This window comes from Myotis myotis, unplaced genomic scaffold, assembly GCF_014108235.1.
Source record: "Myotis myotis isolate mMyoMyo1 unplaced genomic scaffold, mMyoMyo1.p scaffold_m19_p_18, whole genome shotgun sequence".
Classification (NCBI taxonomy): Eukaryota; Metazoa; Chordata; class Mammalia; order Chiroptera; family Vespertilionidae; genus Myotis; species Myotis myotis.
This window is the reverse complement of record NW_023416322.1, coordinates 11,081,484-11,100,499: the sequence shown is the minus strand read 5'-3', so window position 1 is coordinate 11,100,499 and position 19,016 is coordinate 11,081,484. Positions and strand designations below refer to the sequence as shown.

General features: G+C 37.0%; 1 protein-coding gene across 35 annotated transcripts in view; it reads right to left on the bottom strand.

The window, feature by feature from the left end:
- Positions 1 to 19,016, bottom strand: part of LOC118673464 (membrane cofactor protein-like) — a 108,025-nt gene that overhangs the window by 10,743 nt on the left and 78,266 nt on the right. For 4 of the 35 annotated variants that reach the window (XM_036344275.1, XM_036344276.1, XM_036344273.1 and 1 more), the window contains 9 exons: positions 16,639 to 16,730; positions 15,646 to 15,843; positions 11,457 to 11,639; positions 11,064 to 11,111; positions 10,910 to 10,954; positions 7,955 to 8,002; positions 4,193 to 4,231; positions 2,769 to 2,804; positions 2,083 to 2,140 (listed from right to left, as the gene is read on the bottom strand). In XM_036344275.1, coding sequence (XP_036200168.1) covers positions 2,083 to 2,140; positions 2,769 to 2,804; positions 4,193 to 4,231; positions 7,955 to 8,002; positions 10,910 to 10,954; positions 11,064 to 11,111; positions 11,457 to 11,639; positions 15,646 to 15,843; positions 16,639 to 16,730 — 747 coding nt within the window. Of the gene's footprint in view, positions 1 to 1,492; positions 1,533 to 1,788; positions 1,830 to 2,082; positions 2,141 to 2,768; positions 2,805 to 4,192; positions 4,232 to 7,954; positions 8,003 to 10,909; positions 10,955 to 11,063; positions 11,112 to 11,456; positions 11,640 to 15,645; positions 15,844 to 16,638; positions 16,731 to 19,016 lie in introns of all 35 variants that reach the window. The other 31 variants (XM_036344277.1, XM_036344278.1, XM_036344274.1 and 28 more) reach the window with 23 other exon arrangements.

Sequence of the window (19,016 nt, the reverse complement as noted above, 5' to 3'; positions counted from 1 at the left end):
TATAGGTGCAAATTTTGATGTGCTCGTGGGAAGAGGGGAGTTCAGTGTTCACCTATGCCATGGACATCCTGTACCCCCTCACTATTTTGTACTTTGGCATGAAGTCCATAGAAGGGCTATTGTGTTGCCAAATCATCATAAATACAAGTTTACATCAAATCCAATTTGTGCCTAGTTTAAACAGCAATTTGGGATTATCTGTGCCTGGTGTCCTGCTTCCAGAGTTACCCCTACAAATGGGGAAGAAACTGCATGCATCTTATAGTTCTGAAAAGGAGTTTCTAAGGCCACCACAACCAGTTTGCAGGAAGGGAGGAACACAGACTATGAACACTGAACAGTGCAAAGAATATAAATATTTAGTTTTTAAAAAAGCAAGATAAAACTAAGTTTTAACCCAAATACTCTTAAGGAGTCTTTAAAAAATCTATCTTAAGAGAAAAATTTGCCTATAAACTTCATTGTATTTCCTCATATTGAAAGTATACTGGCACATCACTAATGTCTTCACCCTGGTTGCTCGAACTGTAGGCCAGGCCCAGCAGCACCACCACGTAGGGCTCATCGGAAATGGAACCTCAGATCAGTTGTGGTGCTGAACACTGAATCCGGGCATACAGCGCTCAGATACTTCTTCAGCTTTAAAGTAACCTTCAACTGACAGCTAGAGTGTGGGATTCAAACGTGTTTAAGAATCTTTATGATGCAGTGACGTTCTAAACAAAGAAGGAAAGTGAGGGACACAATGCTATATTACTTTGCTTTCTTTAGAAATTATTTCTACATGAACCTTTTGGAATTGTAAAAGTACTTCCTACTCAGGCTGATGTGTATGGATAATTTAAAAAATACTACTAAGAGGGAAATAGCATGTGTTCTACAAATATAAGATTGAAGACTCAAATGAAGGCACTGCGAGTACTTAAACCCAATAATATAATGAAGTTTGAGCTCTCTCTGAGTGCAGAACATACTTTTACTACATAGTCTAAACACAATGATTAATAAAAAAAATATATCATAAAATCATGAATACCAAGATTCTTAAAATTATTGGTTTGAGCATCATTCTGTACACCAAAAAATTGTGGGTTCGATTCCCGGTCAGGGCACATATGTAGGTTACAGGTTCGATTCCCGGTTAGGGCACATACGAGAGGCAAATGATAGGGATGTCTCTCTCTAAAAATCAATAAACATACCCTCAGGTGAGGATTTAAAAAAAAAGTATTGGTTTGATTTCAAAGCTATTTCCAAAGTAATTGGGAAGAATGAATAATTAAAAATCAAATTTCAAAGTACCTAATCTTGTCTGTGCTCCAGGATTTATTCTCTTTCATTAAATTATAAATTATTTCATTTGAAATTAAGATTAATGTTTACAAACCCTGTGACCTTAGGATTTATACATTATTATTTTCTAAGTTTCCCATCTTTTTTCATTTTTTATAAATAAAAAGACAAAGTTAATGAGGTGCCTTATAAATCTTACCCCTCTCAGCAAGTTTAACCCCCATCAGTTTTTCTGCAACCTAGTAAATTAAGAGAACATAAGAGGGAAATCAAATAGTGTTGCTTTTAATTCCCAAGTTTAACTAGTATAAATAATAATTCTAAATGAAAAAAAAATTTGATGACATCTACATAGCTTCTTACAACTACTTAATAAAAACAAATGGAACGTTTTCATAAAAAAGTTCCAGTGAATATACCTGTCAAAATTTCCAGTGAACAATTTTAAATTTAATTCTGGCCACCAGCCTAATTTGGAATGTAGGGTTTACCTACAGTAGGGAAGGTCCCATCATGGTCCATGATTTGTTGCAGAACTGAAACCCCAAATCACACAGAAATTTTTCTTACAGACATATAGCTGAAGCAACTCTACACAGATTTCTCTTGTTACAATGATAGTATAATTTGCTGTAAATATTTTTAGTAAAGAAATGCAATTCTGAATGCACAGTCATGTAGGCACATTGAAAAAAAAATGCATGCAATACAGAGTGTAAACACAAGCTGCACAAAAGTACGTCAAGAGGGAGAGGCACCAATATGTTCAAGAAACGTGCTATACGTTACCCTTTCCTCTTCTTCTTATAGTACACCAATAAGGCGATGGGTCCCGAGACAACAACTACTATAAACCAGAGAACAAATGAAATGTAACTGAAAACTAATCACCAAGATTCAAAACCTAGCAGAAGAAACTTATGTTCAGTGGGCAGAAAATGCTATTTTATTTAAGCACATTGCCCTGGCCATTCATTTGTTCCATCTGGACTCTTCACTGTCTAAGTGCAAGTCTCTGGAATCAATTCCTTAGTCCACAGTAAGCCAGAGAAGAGTCTTTTCCCAATTTAAAAAAATACCCAAAGCATATTTGGCATGCAAACTCATATGACTAATCATCTTGAAAAAACATGTATTTTTTAGGATTTGTTACTAAGTGGACATATAGAATATAAATGAATATATAATCAGCAACACAAGGCAGTATCTATATTATAAAAAGCCAGTGATCATAACGCCATCGACCAAACTACCCATCACCAGGAGGTGCACTGATGGGTCTCACAACATGGTGGGTCTCAGTCTTGCGCGATTTCGCGCACTGGGCCTCTAGTCTCATATAAAAGGTGAGGTGTTTCTAGACTGGTTTACTTAATTTCAAGCTATAGAAACTGTAGAAATTGAAAAACTGTTGCACAAATAATGCTCTTCAATTAATATTTTGATTTAAGTGGGATCCAAGTTGGGACACTTACCAACAGCTAGCGTAATCCCAACAATGGCTCCTGCACCTGAGAAAAATAAAACCAGTTTGAAGATAACTGAGCACATGTGGGTCTCCAGGTGGCAATTACATTTTAGTTAACCAAATCCTCTATAAACTACAGCAAAAAAAAATGTTTATCAGTCTAGTTTAGTATGACAGTGCATCCAGCTCATTTGATCATACGAGCCCAGAGCCCTTCTCATACGATTCCAGGCTTAGGGCCCAATACTGTTTTGTGCTGTAGCTATCACACTAGGTTATTAGTAAATATTATAACAATTAGAATTCACGAGATTAGTGGGAAAATCATTTTAAAAATGTATTATTCCATCTTAGTTGATATAGTTCAGTATTCAGTCTATCATTTCTTATGACTTTATTACAAAATATTTTTTCACCAACAGTGGTGGATCTGTGCAATAAGTCATAATAAAGTTCTATTAATTTATTACAGAAATGTAGTATGTTGAATCTTCACAAATAATACATGATCTTATCATCAATCCTTCCTCATGCATGCCCACCTTCAAATTAAGAGAGACCAAGGAGATTCTAAGAATGCAAAAGAAACACCAGGGCACATGGATAAAATTATGCTTAAACAAGTATTTTTGTCTATCAAGAGAGCAATAAATAATTCTACAAAATCTTAATTATATCTTAAATTTCTATGAGTCAAAAAATACAATGTCTTGTTTACCTCTACGCTTTTTACTTCATTAAAAAAATTGTCAAGTGTTTAATGAATGAAGGTGCTTTGGATTTACTGGCACAGTGACAGTTTGACCACAGCGTTCAGAGGAAAAACTTAACGAGCATAAGGTGCATTTTATAAAAAGACAAACCTTACTAAACTAGTCTAATGTAAAGAAAAGTAATACACATTTTTCTTTATCTATTCATCAAAAATCCTTATACTTCATTTAAATGACACAACTATAATGATCAGTTTCTTGAATATATATTGTGTGTACTATGTGAGTCTACATAAAGTGTGATACATCAGCTTTGTTATGAAAAAAAAATTAACCCAACTTATAGTACGTTAAGGCGTGTGTATACAAGGTATGAATAGAAAGAAAACTTACCTACCAGTTGCCATCACAAAATGACACTACCACATGGAAAGAAAGTTATAGCCTATAAATTTTAACCTATAAATAAATACAGCATTTGAGAAAGTTACCTCAGCTTACAAGGAACCCTCTTAAAAACTGTATTAATTACATGTGTCTACACATACTACTGTATATTTGTCATGGTATCTACACTATTACTAGTAAAATTACCAAATGTTAATTCTCACACTTTAGTGATAGATTATACCCTTCTCAAACTACAGGTAATCAAAATATATTTCCATGTAAAACTTTAAGATCTCATACTGCAGAGCATTACAAACTAAAATAATACCTAATGATTGAGATGGTGTTTCATCAGGAGGGGGATGTCCTAGAAAAAAAGAAAAAAAAGTAAGTAAAAAGAGAAAGAAGACAATAACAAAGATTGAGACCTCTAAATTATAAGTTTAGAATTTTTACCTTTGAATAAAAACTCTCATAATTTTATTTTCTTCACATAAATTATATTAGTTTCTTTTCCAAATATCATAAAATATTGTAAATTTATATTCAATGTCATCAGAATTCTTCCTGTCCAGTAACACTTCCTATGACAATATTCTATGGTACAGTAATTAAATTTACCATTAGATTAACATCAAAATTAGCCTATGGATTGATGTGATTCTACATAAAATTAAAAGACATAGGGCCTGGCTGGCGTGGCTCGGTGATTGAGCTTCGACCTATGCACCAAGAGATCATGGTTCCATTCCCAGTTGGGGAATATGCCCAGGTTGTGGGCTCGATCCCCAGTGTGGGGCATGCAGGAGGGAACCAATCAAGGATTCTCTCTCATCATTGATGTTTCTATCGATCTCTCCCTCTCCAATCCTTTCTAAAATAAAAAAAACAAACAAAAAAACCCACACAAACAAACAGGAAGGCTTAACAGGATTTAGAAGTTAATCTATAGTAGAAGGAAACTTACACATAAGGCCATTTATGAAAAACCAATAGCTAATATCATACTCAATGGTAAAGGAATGAAAGTTTTCCCCTTAAGATCAGGAACAAGACAGGATGCCTGCATTTCCTACTTCTACTGAACATCATATTGGAAGTGTTAGTCACAGAAATAAGACAAAAAAGTATAAATAACCAGCACCCCCAAACTGGGAAGGAAGCACTAAAATTATCTGTTGCAGATGACATGATCTTTTACATAGAAAACTCTAAAGATTACACAAACATAAACCTGTTGAAACTAAAATATAAATTCAGCAAAGTTGCAGGCTACGTAATGTACACCCAAAATCAGTTGCATTTCTAGAACTAAAAATGAACAATCCAAAAGGGAAATTATGAAAACAATTCCATTTACAATAGCATAAAAAATAAAATACTTAGGAAAAAACAATCAAGCAGGTGAAAGACTCCTACACTGGAAAGTACAAAACAGCTGAAAGTAATAGACTACATGAATAGAAAGATATCCTGTGCTAATATTACAAAAAACCTACAGATTACATGCATCCTATCACCATCTTGAATATGCTTTCTTTAGAAATAGAAAAATCCAACTTATAATCGAACCCAGGACCATTCAGTCCTCAGGTTCATGCCTATCCACTGAGCCAACCAGGTAGGGCCCAATTTATAAATCTTAAAATCCAAGGATCTAAAAATCGCCTAGACAATCCTGAAACAACTACACAATAGCATAGTTGAGGGAACTCAAACTTCCTGATTTTAAAACTGACTAAAAAGCTGTAAGAATCAAAACACAGTGATACAGGCAAAAAGACAAACCAAATGAATAGAAGCCCAGAGATGAACCCTCACATAATATGGTCAAATGTGCACAAGGATTCTAAGAATATCTAAAGGGAAAAAACAGTCTTTCAACATGTGGTTCTTAGAAAACTGGATATCTACACACAGAAGAATGGAGTTGGTCTCCTGCCTTTTACCATACACAAAAATGCAAAATGGATCAAAGAACTGAGCATAAGAGCTAAAACTATAAAACTCTTGAGAACAAAACAGAGGACAGGCTTCATAATGTTGGACCTGGCAATGTGACACCAAAAACACAGGCACAAAAGAAAAATAATAGATACATGGGACTTCATCAAAATTAAAAACATTTGTTTATCAAACGATGCTATCAATAGAGTAAAAAGGCAATCCAAGAATGGGAGGAAACATCTGCAAATCATACAACTGACAACGGATTAATATCTAAAATACATAATGAACATCTAAAACTCAGTAGCAACAACAAAAACACACCAAATCAAAAAATGAGCAAAGGACTTGAATAGACATTTCCCCAAAGAAGCTATACAAAACATCAATAAGCATATAAAAATATGATCACTGCTGGACCAGTGTGGCTCAGTGGTTGAGCGCCGACCTATGAACCAGAAGGTCAGGGTTCAATTCCCGTCAGAGCACATGCACAGGTTGCAGGCTCCATCCCCAGTGGGGGGAATACAGGAGGCAGCTGATAATTCCCTCTCATCATTGATGTTTCTCTCCCTCTCTCCTCCTTTCTCTGAAATCCATAAAAATATATTTTAAAAAATATGAACACTAATCATTAGGAAATGCTACAAAAATGACAATGAGATTCCACTTCATATACATTAAAATGGCTAGTTCAAAAAAACAAACAAACAGAAAATAACAAGGTTGGTAAAGGGCGGAAAAATTGGAACCTTTGTGTACTGGCAGTGGGAATATAAAATGTATGATAAAAATTGGCATTTCAAAACAGTTGGAGAGAAGACAACTTAACAAATAGGGTGGGTGCAGTGTAAAGGAACTGTATCTTATTCCATATAACGTAAGTATTTCAGATGTACCAACAATTTAAATGCAAAGAATGCAACCAGAACACATGATTGAAATGTTTATGTAATTTGAGTATTGAGAAGATCTAAAGCTTTTATAAGACAGACAATGGTAACACCCATAGCCATTAGGGAAGTGATCAATATAGCTAGCTACCTATTAATGTGAAGCTTCTGCACATATCCATGACCACTGATAGAGTAAAATATGGCATATATTAAAGTCATCATTAAAATGATGGGACCAAGTCTAAATACAAACCCCAATCTTTTTTAAAAATATATTTTAATCTTTAAATATTTTTATTGATTTTAGAGAGGAAGGGAAAAAGAGAGAGAGAGAGAGAGAGAGAGAGAGAGAGAGAGAGAGAGAGAGAGAGAGAGAGAGAAACATCAATGATGAGAGAGAACCATTGATCGGCCGTCCCCTGCATGCCCTACAGTGGGGATGGAGCCTGCAACCAAGGCATGTGTCCCGCCCGACATGGAATCGAACCGTGACCTCCATGTTCATAGGTCAATGCTCAACCGCTAACCCTAACCCTAACCCAATCTAAGATGGTAAGTGTAAAAAGTGTTAGAAAAATATCAACAGCATGATGCCATTTCTGTGTAAAATAAAAGAAAAACTGCCAAAATATGTAGATCTACACATACAAGATATTGATGTATAGAAACAGATACAATGGACTAAGAGAAGATTCTTTTACTCTATAATGTTTGAAATTTATATTCATATACACTACTTATGTAATTGAAAGTAGTTATATAAAGTAATCTATATCCAATAGTGTAAAAATCTTAAAAGGAAACTGGGAAAAATAATGGGGGGAGGGGGGGAAAATAGAAAAAAGTGTTCCTTCTAGGCAGCGGTTCTCAACTTGTGGGTCACAACCCCTGAAAACACATCCTGCAGATCAGATATTTACATGACGATTCATACCAGTAGCAACATTACAGTTATGAAGTAGCAACGAAAATAATTTTATGGTTGGGTCACAACATGAGGAACTGTATTAAAGGGTCGCGGCATTAGGAAGGTTGAGAACCACTGCAAGGGGCTTTAATTTATATAAAGTTCTGATAAATCAACACAAGTAATTCAGAAACCCAACAAAATAAAGGACATGAATAAGTAATTTAGACAAAAAGCTTATCTGATCATTAAAAGAATGCAAATTAATACATAACATGAAAATGTTCCACCCGCCATATTATAAACTTAACAGTAGAAGTAGAACAAAGAGTTTTTGAACCTGGACTACTTGAAACTGGAGGCTTGGTTGATGGACTAGGCGTGACACCTGGAAAAGTAAATTTGATTCCATTCACCGGCCTTATCAATATATTATGGGTTGAATTTTTATTTATAAAAATGTTAGTCATTAACATAAAAAATACATATACTTTCTGAACTTTGCCATTCCACTTCTTGGCATTTAACCTAAATATATATTTTAAAAATACATAACAATGTATGCATAACAGTCTTCACTACAGTTTTGTATTTTTCAATGGGAATCACAAGTTATTTAATAATAGTAAAAAAAAGTATTCAGAATTAACATTTGTATCTTATTATTTTTTGAAATATGTTTTTATTGATTTTTAGAGAGAGAGGAAGAAAGAAGGACAGAAAGAAACATCGATATGAGAGAAACATTGATCAGCTGCCTCCTGAACACATCCCGACAGTGGATTGAGCTTGCAACCTGGGCACGTGCCCTGACCAGGAATCGAACTAGCAACCCTTTAGGTGCTTGGGAGGATGCTCAACCAACCCAGCCATACCAGCCAGGGCTAAATATATGTATCTTTTTAAAAATATCATTCAAGCAGCATTATGCTGCTTTACATAATTTCTATCCTTTTCTTTTCCTTCAGCACTTCTTGGGTATTTTTTAATATGAGGAGAATTAGATATACCTTATCACTATTACATGTTACTACTGATTCTTTCTTTAATAACAAAATATATTTTACAGGCACATGAAGAATTTTGATTTTTGATATTTAAACTGATGAACTGAGTGGATCCAGAGACATGGAAGCATGGAACAGAATCTCAGAAGGAAGGCCGGAGAGGGTGGGTGGATGGGAGGTAATCAACCAAAGACTTTGCATGCATATAGGCATAACCCATGGACACAGACAACAGGTTGCTGAAGGCCTGAGGTGGAGGTGACTGGAGGGGGTAAGTAGGGGGAAAAAGTGGACATATGTAATACTTTCAACAAAAAAGAATAAAAATAATTAAAAACCCTATAGTTTAGAAACATCTCACAATCAATTTGCTCCTCTTCTTTCAAATGCTAAATTATAAAGGTGTTTTATAAACCCTTTATGAATTCTCATGGTTAACGCGTTCAAAAGAGCATATCAACAAACAGTATCCCACAGTGCATATACCCACTAGGACATGTGCATAAACACGATGGGTCAATGAGTATAAACTTCACATGCAAAAACCATCTCTTCTCACCCCACTCCCCAGACCTCACAGCGCTCAACTGAGACACTCAAGGAGACTACCAGGGGCCACATACACAGGGATTATAAAAAGGTGTTCTAATTACCATGTTAACATGCGTAACTTCCCTCAATTTTTAAGGTCTTAGGAAAACAGAAAATATACAAGCAAATTGAAAGTCACGGATTGAGATTTGAGTTCAACACCCTCAACCAATAGGAAATTAAAGCCCACAGAAATGATGTTCCATGAGAAAGCAGAACCAATCGAGGGCCCTTAGTGAGGTCAGCCCAGGCGAATGCTCTTCCCACTACTGCTCCTGTCTCTTGTTTCTGCTGAAACCAAGAAGCCAAAGAAAGCAGCACTGAAATCAGGAAGACAACTCCTTCCACCACATGAAAATAATCTCTCAAGTCTTAGGCTGAGCCATTGATGAGTAGTCCATGCAACAAGTCCTCCATTTCATTTCAATAAGTAAGTTTTTTCCCTGTATTTCAGTTGCTATAAAATTTAGTTTCTATTCCCAAATGAAAATGCTAGTGAAGCCCTGGCCAGGTGGTTCAGTTGGTTACAACATGTTCCCATAAAAGAAAAGGTTGAGGTTCAATTCCCAGGCAGGGCACATACCTAGGTTGTGGGTTTGATCCACAGTTGGGGTGCATATGGGAGGGAACCAATTGATAATTCACTCTCTCTCTCAAATCAATAAAAGCATCCTCAGGTGAGGATTGAAAAACAAAGGGAGGGGCCCAGTAAAGGCAAAAAGAGTAACTGTATGAGATGGGAGTGGAGGGTAGTAGCAATACGGGTCTTGTTCTAGAGCAGGGGTGGGCAAACTTTTTGACTCGAGGGCCACAATGGGTTCTTAAACTGGACCGGAGGGCCGGAACAAAAGCATGGATGGAGTGTTTGTGTGAACTAATATAAATTCAAAGTAAACATCATTACATAAAAGGGTACGGTCTTTTTTTTTTTTTTTTAGTTTTATTCATTTCAAACGGGCCGAATCCGGCCCGCCGGCCGTAGTTTGCCCACGGCTGTTCTAGAGACACCACCCAAAAGTACCAGTTGAAATTGCACTATAGAAAAAGAATGGAACTGTTTGCACTCCAGGAAATGAACTTTGTCCTGGATCAGGAAGATACCCTATAAAGGTGTCACCAGATAGATCACTTTTAAAATGGATAAAATAGCAATGATGATGACAGAAAGCAAACATTAAAAAACAGAAGCCATGGATCTTCTTGTTCACTGACGTACTGGAGCGATGCTGTTAAGGCATGTAGCTTCCTTTAACAACTTCCTACTAGGATATGCCAGATACTGTGCTAAATGTTTTAATGGATCCCACTTAGAGGTTCCTGCCATCCAGTGAGGAAGGCAGTGAACAATTTTACATGTAAATAAACACATTTAAGGTTTACATAACTTGCCAAGTTGTGGCAAATCAGTTTAGAATCATTACGTAAAACAAGTAGGATGGCTGTAAAGACGTGCTTCCTCCTTTTATTACTAAAAAATGATGAATGAGTGTAAATCACCAGATAGTTAAAGGATTATGAAAAAAAGTAGGATGGCTGTAAAGATGTGCTTCCTCCTTTCATTACTAAAAATGATGAATGAGTGCAAATCACCAGATAGTTAAAGGATTATGAAAAAATATCTAGGAATTAAAATGATTTCTAAAAATCACCAGGGATTTAAAAGGTTTTGAAAAAATATAAGTAGGAAGTTACTAAACCTGTGACACTGGAAATTGGAGGTTTTGTGCTGGGAGGAGTTGACACTGGAAAACAAAATAATGTAGAGTGGATCAAATTACTTGGGAGTTATCGCTGGCATTAGCACCAAGAATTCAAAAGAGTTTTGAAAATGTAAGCAGGATGTTACTAAACCTGAAGGACTCAAAATCGGAGGTGTGGTACTGGGAGGAGAAGTCACCACTAGAAAAGAAAATAATTTCAACTGAATTAACCGCTTAGGAATCAAGGTCTTTTCATTCCTAACTTATTCAGATGAAAATACCCATGCTTCAATTTTCTTAAAGATGGCTGCTATACAGTTTTCCACATAAAGTCAAAGAAGAAAAATTTATAACCTGTGTGATATACATAATGTGCCAACCCTATGAAAATACACAAGTAACAAAAGCAGAATCTTTCTGACTTTGACATGTGTCATGAAAAGACATAAATACTAAACGTGCTTCACTTCAATTACTCGGTCATTTATATTTCCAAGATATCAAATCTAAACAACAACAAAAAAGTAAAAGACACTCTTTGTACCTTTAAGACAGCGAGGAATCTCTGGTACCCAGGTATTATCAGCTTCACAGACAATTTTGCGGCTGCCTTGAAGGGAATAACCCTGGTTGCATTCAAACTCAACTTCTGCTTTGTAGTAATATTTTTTCCCAAATCCTGACACAATAGTTCCATCAGGGAGTGATGGATATGGACATTTGACCACTGAAAAGTGAAGAAATTTCAGAATTAATGAAAAGCTGTTTTAGCCGAGGAGAGAAAACCGAGTGCGAGGTAGTCATTTCCACTGTGAACGAAGAGGCAAGGAATGGAAGGCAGGATGTTCCTCTTCTTTTAAAAACTTTACTCCTGCATTTTAATTCCAGGTAAATAGATTTCACGCCATCCAACATCTTCTCCCACCTAGAAGAGATGTCATTAGGTTTATTGGCTTTCCTACATTTCCCCCCAGTATTCACAAGTTTTGAGAAAGGTCTGCCTCCCAGGGACGATTTCCTAGTAAGTTCAAACACAGCCTTTGAATGCTCTTTGGCCCTACGGCTCTGTTACAATTTCACGCTGACACTGAGTCCAGTGCCCTGCTTCTGTACAAAGGCAGGAGAGGCTCTTGTGATGAGAAAACGCTTCCGCTCAAATGTGAAAGCTGGAAAGCAGCTGGCTCTGCAGAGATGCAGAGAGAAGGTTCTCAGCGACTGACAACAGACAAGAACTGGGATGTTCAAGACACAGAAAGGCCAAGGAGTCAGGGCAGTGTTTCCATACAGTTTGGCTTCCAACCCAGGAATCAAAAACGACATTTTCCTTTGTAAACCAGTATGTAATCCTACAGGCCTGACATAAAGTTAAAAGTTAATACTGAGACTCTGGTATTTCCCATTGTACTCTACTTCTCAAGAACAAAAACCCTGGTCCTGACCTTCTAGATTGATTTCAGGATCCAGTAATGGGTTTGGCAGAATTTGGAAAAAAATAAAACACTGACTGGCAGTGAGTACAGAGAGCATCTTATGAGAATAAACTGGACTGAGCTCTTCCTCTTTGCATGTGGACCTGAATGTCCATCAGGTATCTTTTCCCCTCAGCCAAGAGAACGTCCTTTAGCAATTCTTGTAGTGCAGGTGGGATGGTGACAATTCCCTTAGCTTTAGTTTATCTTAAAAAGTTTTTATTTCACCTTCAGTTTTAAAAGATTTCTCCTTAAAAGATGAAGGGATTAAGAAGTAGCAACTGGCAGTTACAAAATAGTCACGGGGATGTAAAGTACAGCATAGGGAACACAGCCAGTAACCCTATCCTATCTAATAAAAGTGTAATAAGCTAAGTGTCCGACCCCTAGGTCCATCATTCTGTCTACAGCTCCACCAGTTGCTAAGACGTGCACTGACCACCAGGGGGCAGACACTCACACCTGTAGGTTAGCAATATTTTCCCTTGACAGAGGGATGTCCTGTTTTATTTTCTGTCAGCACTTTAGTAGATGTTATTGTCTTCTAGTTACAAGTTCCTTAAGAGAAGTCAGCTGTCATTCTTACTGAGAGGGGTGGGGCGAACATAATATGTCGGTGTTGCTTTCCCCCTCACACTGGCTGCTTTTTGTTTGTTTTCAGAAGTTTTACCATGATTGGTTACTTCAGCGGGGGGTTCTTGGTAAAATTTCAAATGTATTTATCCTGCTAGGGTCACTGAATTTCCTGGACATGGTTGTTTTGGATCAAATGTGGATAATTATTCAAATAATCACCTATACTGCTGTTTCTCCTCTTTCTGATCTCTAATGACATGCATACTTGACTCCTTGCTATTCTCCATGCACATCTGACTGCCAGTTGTTCCCCAGGTTATGTCTTTCTAGATGTAATAAAAAATAATTCTTTCAATTCATCTGGTTGGTTTCTATTGTCCTCACGTCAGGTACATTGATCTATTCTCTGTTGTGCTAAACTGATATTAATCACAGAAATGTTAAAACTCATCCTTATCAGTGCACAGCTGAATGAGGTTTGATCAATACAAATACTAACCATGTAATTATCACCACAGTAAAGACACAGAAAAGTTCCATTACCTCCAATATTCCTTCATGCCACTTTGTAATCAACTCTCCCCGTCCCCATCCCTCAACCACCTTCCACCAGCTAACCATTGATCTGTTTTCTATCCCTGTAATGCTTTTTTCCAGAATGTCATAATGGGATCACAGCCTCTGAGTACAGCTTATTTCACCTAGCATAATGCATTGGAGATTCACTTCTGTACTTGCAAGATTAGATGCGCAATCCTTTATATTACGCAGCATTATCCCATTATATGGATGCACCATGGCTGTTTGGCCATTCACCAACTGAAAAAGATGGGTTGTTTCCAATATGAGACGATTATGAGTAAGGCTGCTATAAATATTCTCATAATAGGGCTCTATGTGATCATCTTTTAATTTACTTGAATTGCTGAGTTGTATGGTGAGTGCATGTTTTTTTTTTTTAATATATTTTATTGATTTTTTACAGAGAAGGAAGAGGGAATAGAGAGTTAGAAACATCAAGGAGAAACATCGATCAGCTGCCTACTGGGGATGTACCCGCAACCCAGTTACATGCCCTTGATCGGAATCGAACCTGGGACCCTCCAGTCCGCAGGCCGACACTCTATCCACTGAGCCAAACCGGTTCCGGCATGGATATTGTTTTTAATGTTCCTGAAATGTTTGTCTGGTTTTAATATGGGAGCAATACAATCCTCATGAAATGAGGTGAGATGTATTCCCCCTCACACACACTTTTGGATTTTCCTGAAGAGTTTGTGTAGAGCTAATATTATTTACTCCTGAAATGTCTGATAGATTCCCCAAGGAAAACAGATCTCTTTATGAGAAGGTTTACGTTGTCAAATCTATAGGCAGAAAGCCTTATCATCCTTTAAATACCTGTCAGATATATTTAGTGATGTCTTCTTTTTCATTCTTAATATTAGCAATTTGTATTTTTTTTCTTTTTGTCAGAATGGTTATATGTTAAAACATTTGACTGATCTTCTCTAATAACTAGGTGATTTCATTAATTCTACTTTTTTCTCTTTTCAATTTCATTGATTTCTATCTTTATTCTTTCCTTTTGTTTCCTTATTTGGAGTACAATTTGCTATTCTTTTTTTAGGTTCAAACAGAAGTATACATTATTGATTTGAGATGTTTCTGCTTTTCTAATAGAAGAATTTCATGCTATTAGTAGCCCACTAATGCTTTTTGCTGTATCCCACAAATGTTGATGTGTGGTATTTTCATTTTTATTCAATTCACAATACTTTCAAATTTTCATTGAGAAGTCTTCTTTGTATCATGAATTAGAAGTGCCTTGCATAACTTTCATATATTTGGGGATTTGATATCTTTATTTTGATATCTATGTTCACTCCACTGTCATCAGATAATGTATAGTAAATGATTTCAATATTTTGAAATGCCTAGAATATGTAATTAGAGAATGGGATGTTCCATTTGCCCTTGACAAGAGTAATTATTTTGGTATTACTCAGCGGTTCCATTCTTTCAAGAGTCAAATACCATCCATTGCCTCCCTGTTTCAAGTCATGCTCTACGGCCTTCAACATTGTTTTTAAAGTACAGGCATATGTCAAAGATATACCAGGTTTGGTATCAAACCACAGCAATAAAATGAGTATCATAATAATAAAGCAAGGTATAATCTATTTGCTGTTGAGGGTCTTGCATTCAATTTTTAAAAACAAAATATCTGTGAAATGCAATAAAGCAAATTGCTATTAAACAAGGTATGCTTGATGTTTTGTCCAGAGTTTATCAATTGTACTAGTGAAAAGGTTAGTCTTTTATAATTTACCATTTTTTCCTAGTCAGTACTCTTAGACTTCTTGCAATGCAAAAAAAATCTGTTATTCTTACACCAATGTGTGTTGAGTTTTTTAATGTTTGGAAGAAAAAAAATCCCAACTCATGCATCTACAAGAGTAATTCACAATGTATAAGTTGGAATGCCAAGAATATATATGGTGAAGAGTGGGGAACAATACAAGTAAATTTAGTTTTCATTCAATTTTACCTTTCTAAAATTAAATTAGAAAACAATTTAACAGGGTGAGGGAGCATATATAGTTATTCTGTTTATTTGTTAGTCAAGTATTTACAAAGTATTTCCATACTATTTACAAATAAAGAATAATAAAAAAAAGTCATTACCTTTACACTCAGGAGGGTCACTACTCCATTTGTTTGGCCCAGAACAACTCAGTGTGCTCTTTCCAACAAGGGAATATTCATCTGGCCCATTCGAAGGATTACAACGGTAAGTGACTACTTCACCATATTCAAATGTATCCTTGTGGCTATTGCTGAATGTTCCATTGCCTATTTGTGGAGGTGGTTGACACAAAATCTCTTAAAAAGATAAAAAAAGAGGACAGGAAACGCAAAAGAAAAGATAAAAATTAAGAGAGCATTAGTAATGCCTTATGAACTGCTTCAATAAATTCATTAACATATGATTTCTACAATCTATTTGAATATCCAATATCTATTTGAAACAAAGTTTCTATGAAAAAAAAGTATGATCTTTTTCATCCATACAGTATGTAGTGCAGTTTCCCAAATGTGCAAATGGTGTGTTAATGCAACAGCCCAAATTGAGGTCTATATTGAAGCCACATATTGATGAGTTTGCAAACATGTAAAACAATGTCAATATTCTCACTTTTTTGAAAATTTTGGTTTTCCTTTAAAAATATGTTATATACATTGATAGGTATTGTGCTTACTGTTCTTAATAATTATTTTAAAAACTTTTCAAGGTGCCGAAACCGGTTTGGCTCACTGGATAGAGCGTCGGCCTGCAGACTGGAGGATCCCAGGTTCGATTCCGGTCAAGGGCATGTACCTCGGTTGTGGGCACATCCCCAGTAGGAGATGTGCAGGAGGCAGCTGATCGATGTTTCTCTCTCATCGATGTTTCTAACTCTCTGTCTCTCTCCCTTCCTCTCTATGAAAAATCAATACAATATATATATATTAAAAAAAAAACTTTTCAAGGTTAATTCCAATATAATGGAATAGCAATAGCCATAGCCCACCTGAAGAAAAGCTATGTGGGAGTCTTTTTAAATTTAAAAGGATAAAGTCAAATTAAGGCCAAAAGTTTGAGAACTGCTTGAAATTCTAAAGACAGAATATACTTACTTTCACACTGTGGGGGGTCACCACTCCAAGCCACATTATTCCCATCTCCAGCAAGTTCACAATGTAGAACTGGTGTTCCAACTAAGTTATATCTAAATAAGAAGAAAAACAGATTACTGTTGTGCTGTTTTTGTAACCAGTTAACACGATGCATATAATATCGAAGAAAAATTTTATATGGTTGTTTTTCTGCACTAAAGTAGTTTGAGGGAAAAGTTTCTTAAATAGCCTATCATGAAAGTACTAACTAAATCGATAACTTAATGGAAGAGAGAGTTGCTGCATTTGAGCACACACTGACCTAGAGCAAACTATCTACACATGTGCTTGTCGGTCTGGCCTCTCTGCTATCTGCAGCAGGCACATCAACATTCCCATGTGCCCGAGTTCATGCCATTCTGCCCAGGCAGGACAATGACTGCGGAGAGAGGTCAGGACCGAGAGCTTCCCTGCCTGCATTGGAGTCCAGCCCACAACTGACTTGCTCTTGGAGCTGGGCAAGTCCCTTTCTCTTTCTCAGGTTCCTCATCTATGAGAAGAGGATAATAGTATATACCTCGTGGGATTGCTGTGAGTAGATGAATTAGCATGTGGAACGTGCTCCCTAAGTTTCAAGTCTTATGAATACTCCTCAGGTCCTGGTTAGAGTGGCTCCGTTGGTTGGAGTGTCCTCCTGTACACCAAAAGGTGTGGTTTGATTCCTGGTCAGCACACACCCAGGTTTCGGGCCCAATCCAGTCTGGATGTGTAGAGGAGGCAACGAATTAAGGCTTCTCTCACAATTGATCTCTCTTTCCCTCTGGCACCCGGGACCAGGGCTTCTCTTGCAGCCCTGGCTTCATCCAGAAGGTCATCAGGAAGAACGTCTGGTCCAATTAGAATATTACCCTTTTATTATTACAGATTAGGAGAGGAGTCGGGGATGATGGTAAGGTGGAAGCACCAAGAATCTCTCTTCCCACCCAAACAACAATTACAATGCTAGAATGTGCATGATGTAACTATTTTCCAACTCTGGTGTCCCTGAAAGGTTTGTAGTTTCTAAGGCAGGACTTGGACATGGAAATTGATTTAATATCAGTCACTTTCAGCTCTGAGCACAATGGCAGCTACCCATCCCACTCCCACAGCAGGCAGCTATGCATGTGCTCCTGCGGCAGCTTATAAACAGCCTGTAGGAACCAGGGAGTGAAAAAAGAACCCTGTCCTCACAGATACCAGGGATTTATGCACTTATTACTGACTGCTACTTCTGATCACAAAAAAACACTAACTCAAAGACAGCAAGTGGGCAGTCGTTATTGTCACATGTCCCCCACTCTTGCAAGCCCATTTATTGCCTACTGAAGTGACTTCCAGATATTTAAGGATCCAGTGTCCTTTGCTCCCCTTTCAATTTTTGCTTTTTCCCCTTTCGGGAGACAGACATCAAATCTAGGACATACACAGGTGGGGGAAATTAGGTGACTGTGCCTGCCCAGGGAAAGGCTCAGGAAGACCTGAGAAGACCTTCAGTTTACGTATCTGGCTGATCCTCATACCCTACAACAATCAAAACACTAAAACGAGCTAAGAAAATAACAAGCCCTGGGAAGGAGAATTTGATTTCCAGAGTGACCTCATTATTAGAATTCAAGTGTCCAGTTCAAGAAAAGAATCACAAGGCATACAAAGAAATAGGAAAGTATGGTGCCTTCAAAGAAAAAAAAAAGATTAATAGAAATTATCGCTGAAAAAAAGACCTCATTCCAGAGCAAATACACAAAGACTGTAAAATAACTGTTACCTGGATGCTCAAAGAACTAATGGAAGAAATGTTGAAAATCAAGAAAAAAAAATGAATGTATTAGGACAAGAAAAAGGCCTCTTTTCCCTCACAGTAACCTTGCATAAGCTATGAGAAGCATGTGGAGATTGCAGACTTCCCTATTCAAAGTGCCTCTCTATTCAAGCAGGCTTGAAAAGCAGGCTGTACTTCCCCCATTACCACCTTCACTGCCGTTTTAATGATTCCAGCGAAATTACAACAGAGTTTCTAGTTAGTAGAAGAACTCTACTCCCTCCTACCCTTTGTAACTTTCCCTGTAAGAAGGTTTTACAGGCTTGTGAAGATGCTAATAGACACCTCTGTAGGACATCTGTGGCTAAAGGACAAACAAGCCATAGCTCCCAGGACAGCCTCCAGGATCTGGAAAACGTCAAGGTGAAGTCCCCAATCCCCCTCCCTTCTTCATCCATTTGCCACAGCTGCCATTTACTCCCTAATACACTTATAGAAGAACAACCCCCCACCTTGGGCCCCTTGTGCTGCCAAAAGGCACCTGGCCCTTTCCTCCCTTGGAAAATAAAATAAACTGCCTCTCTCTGCATCTATTCCT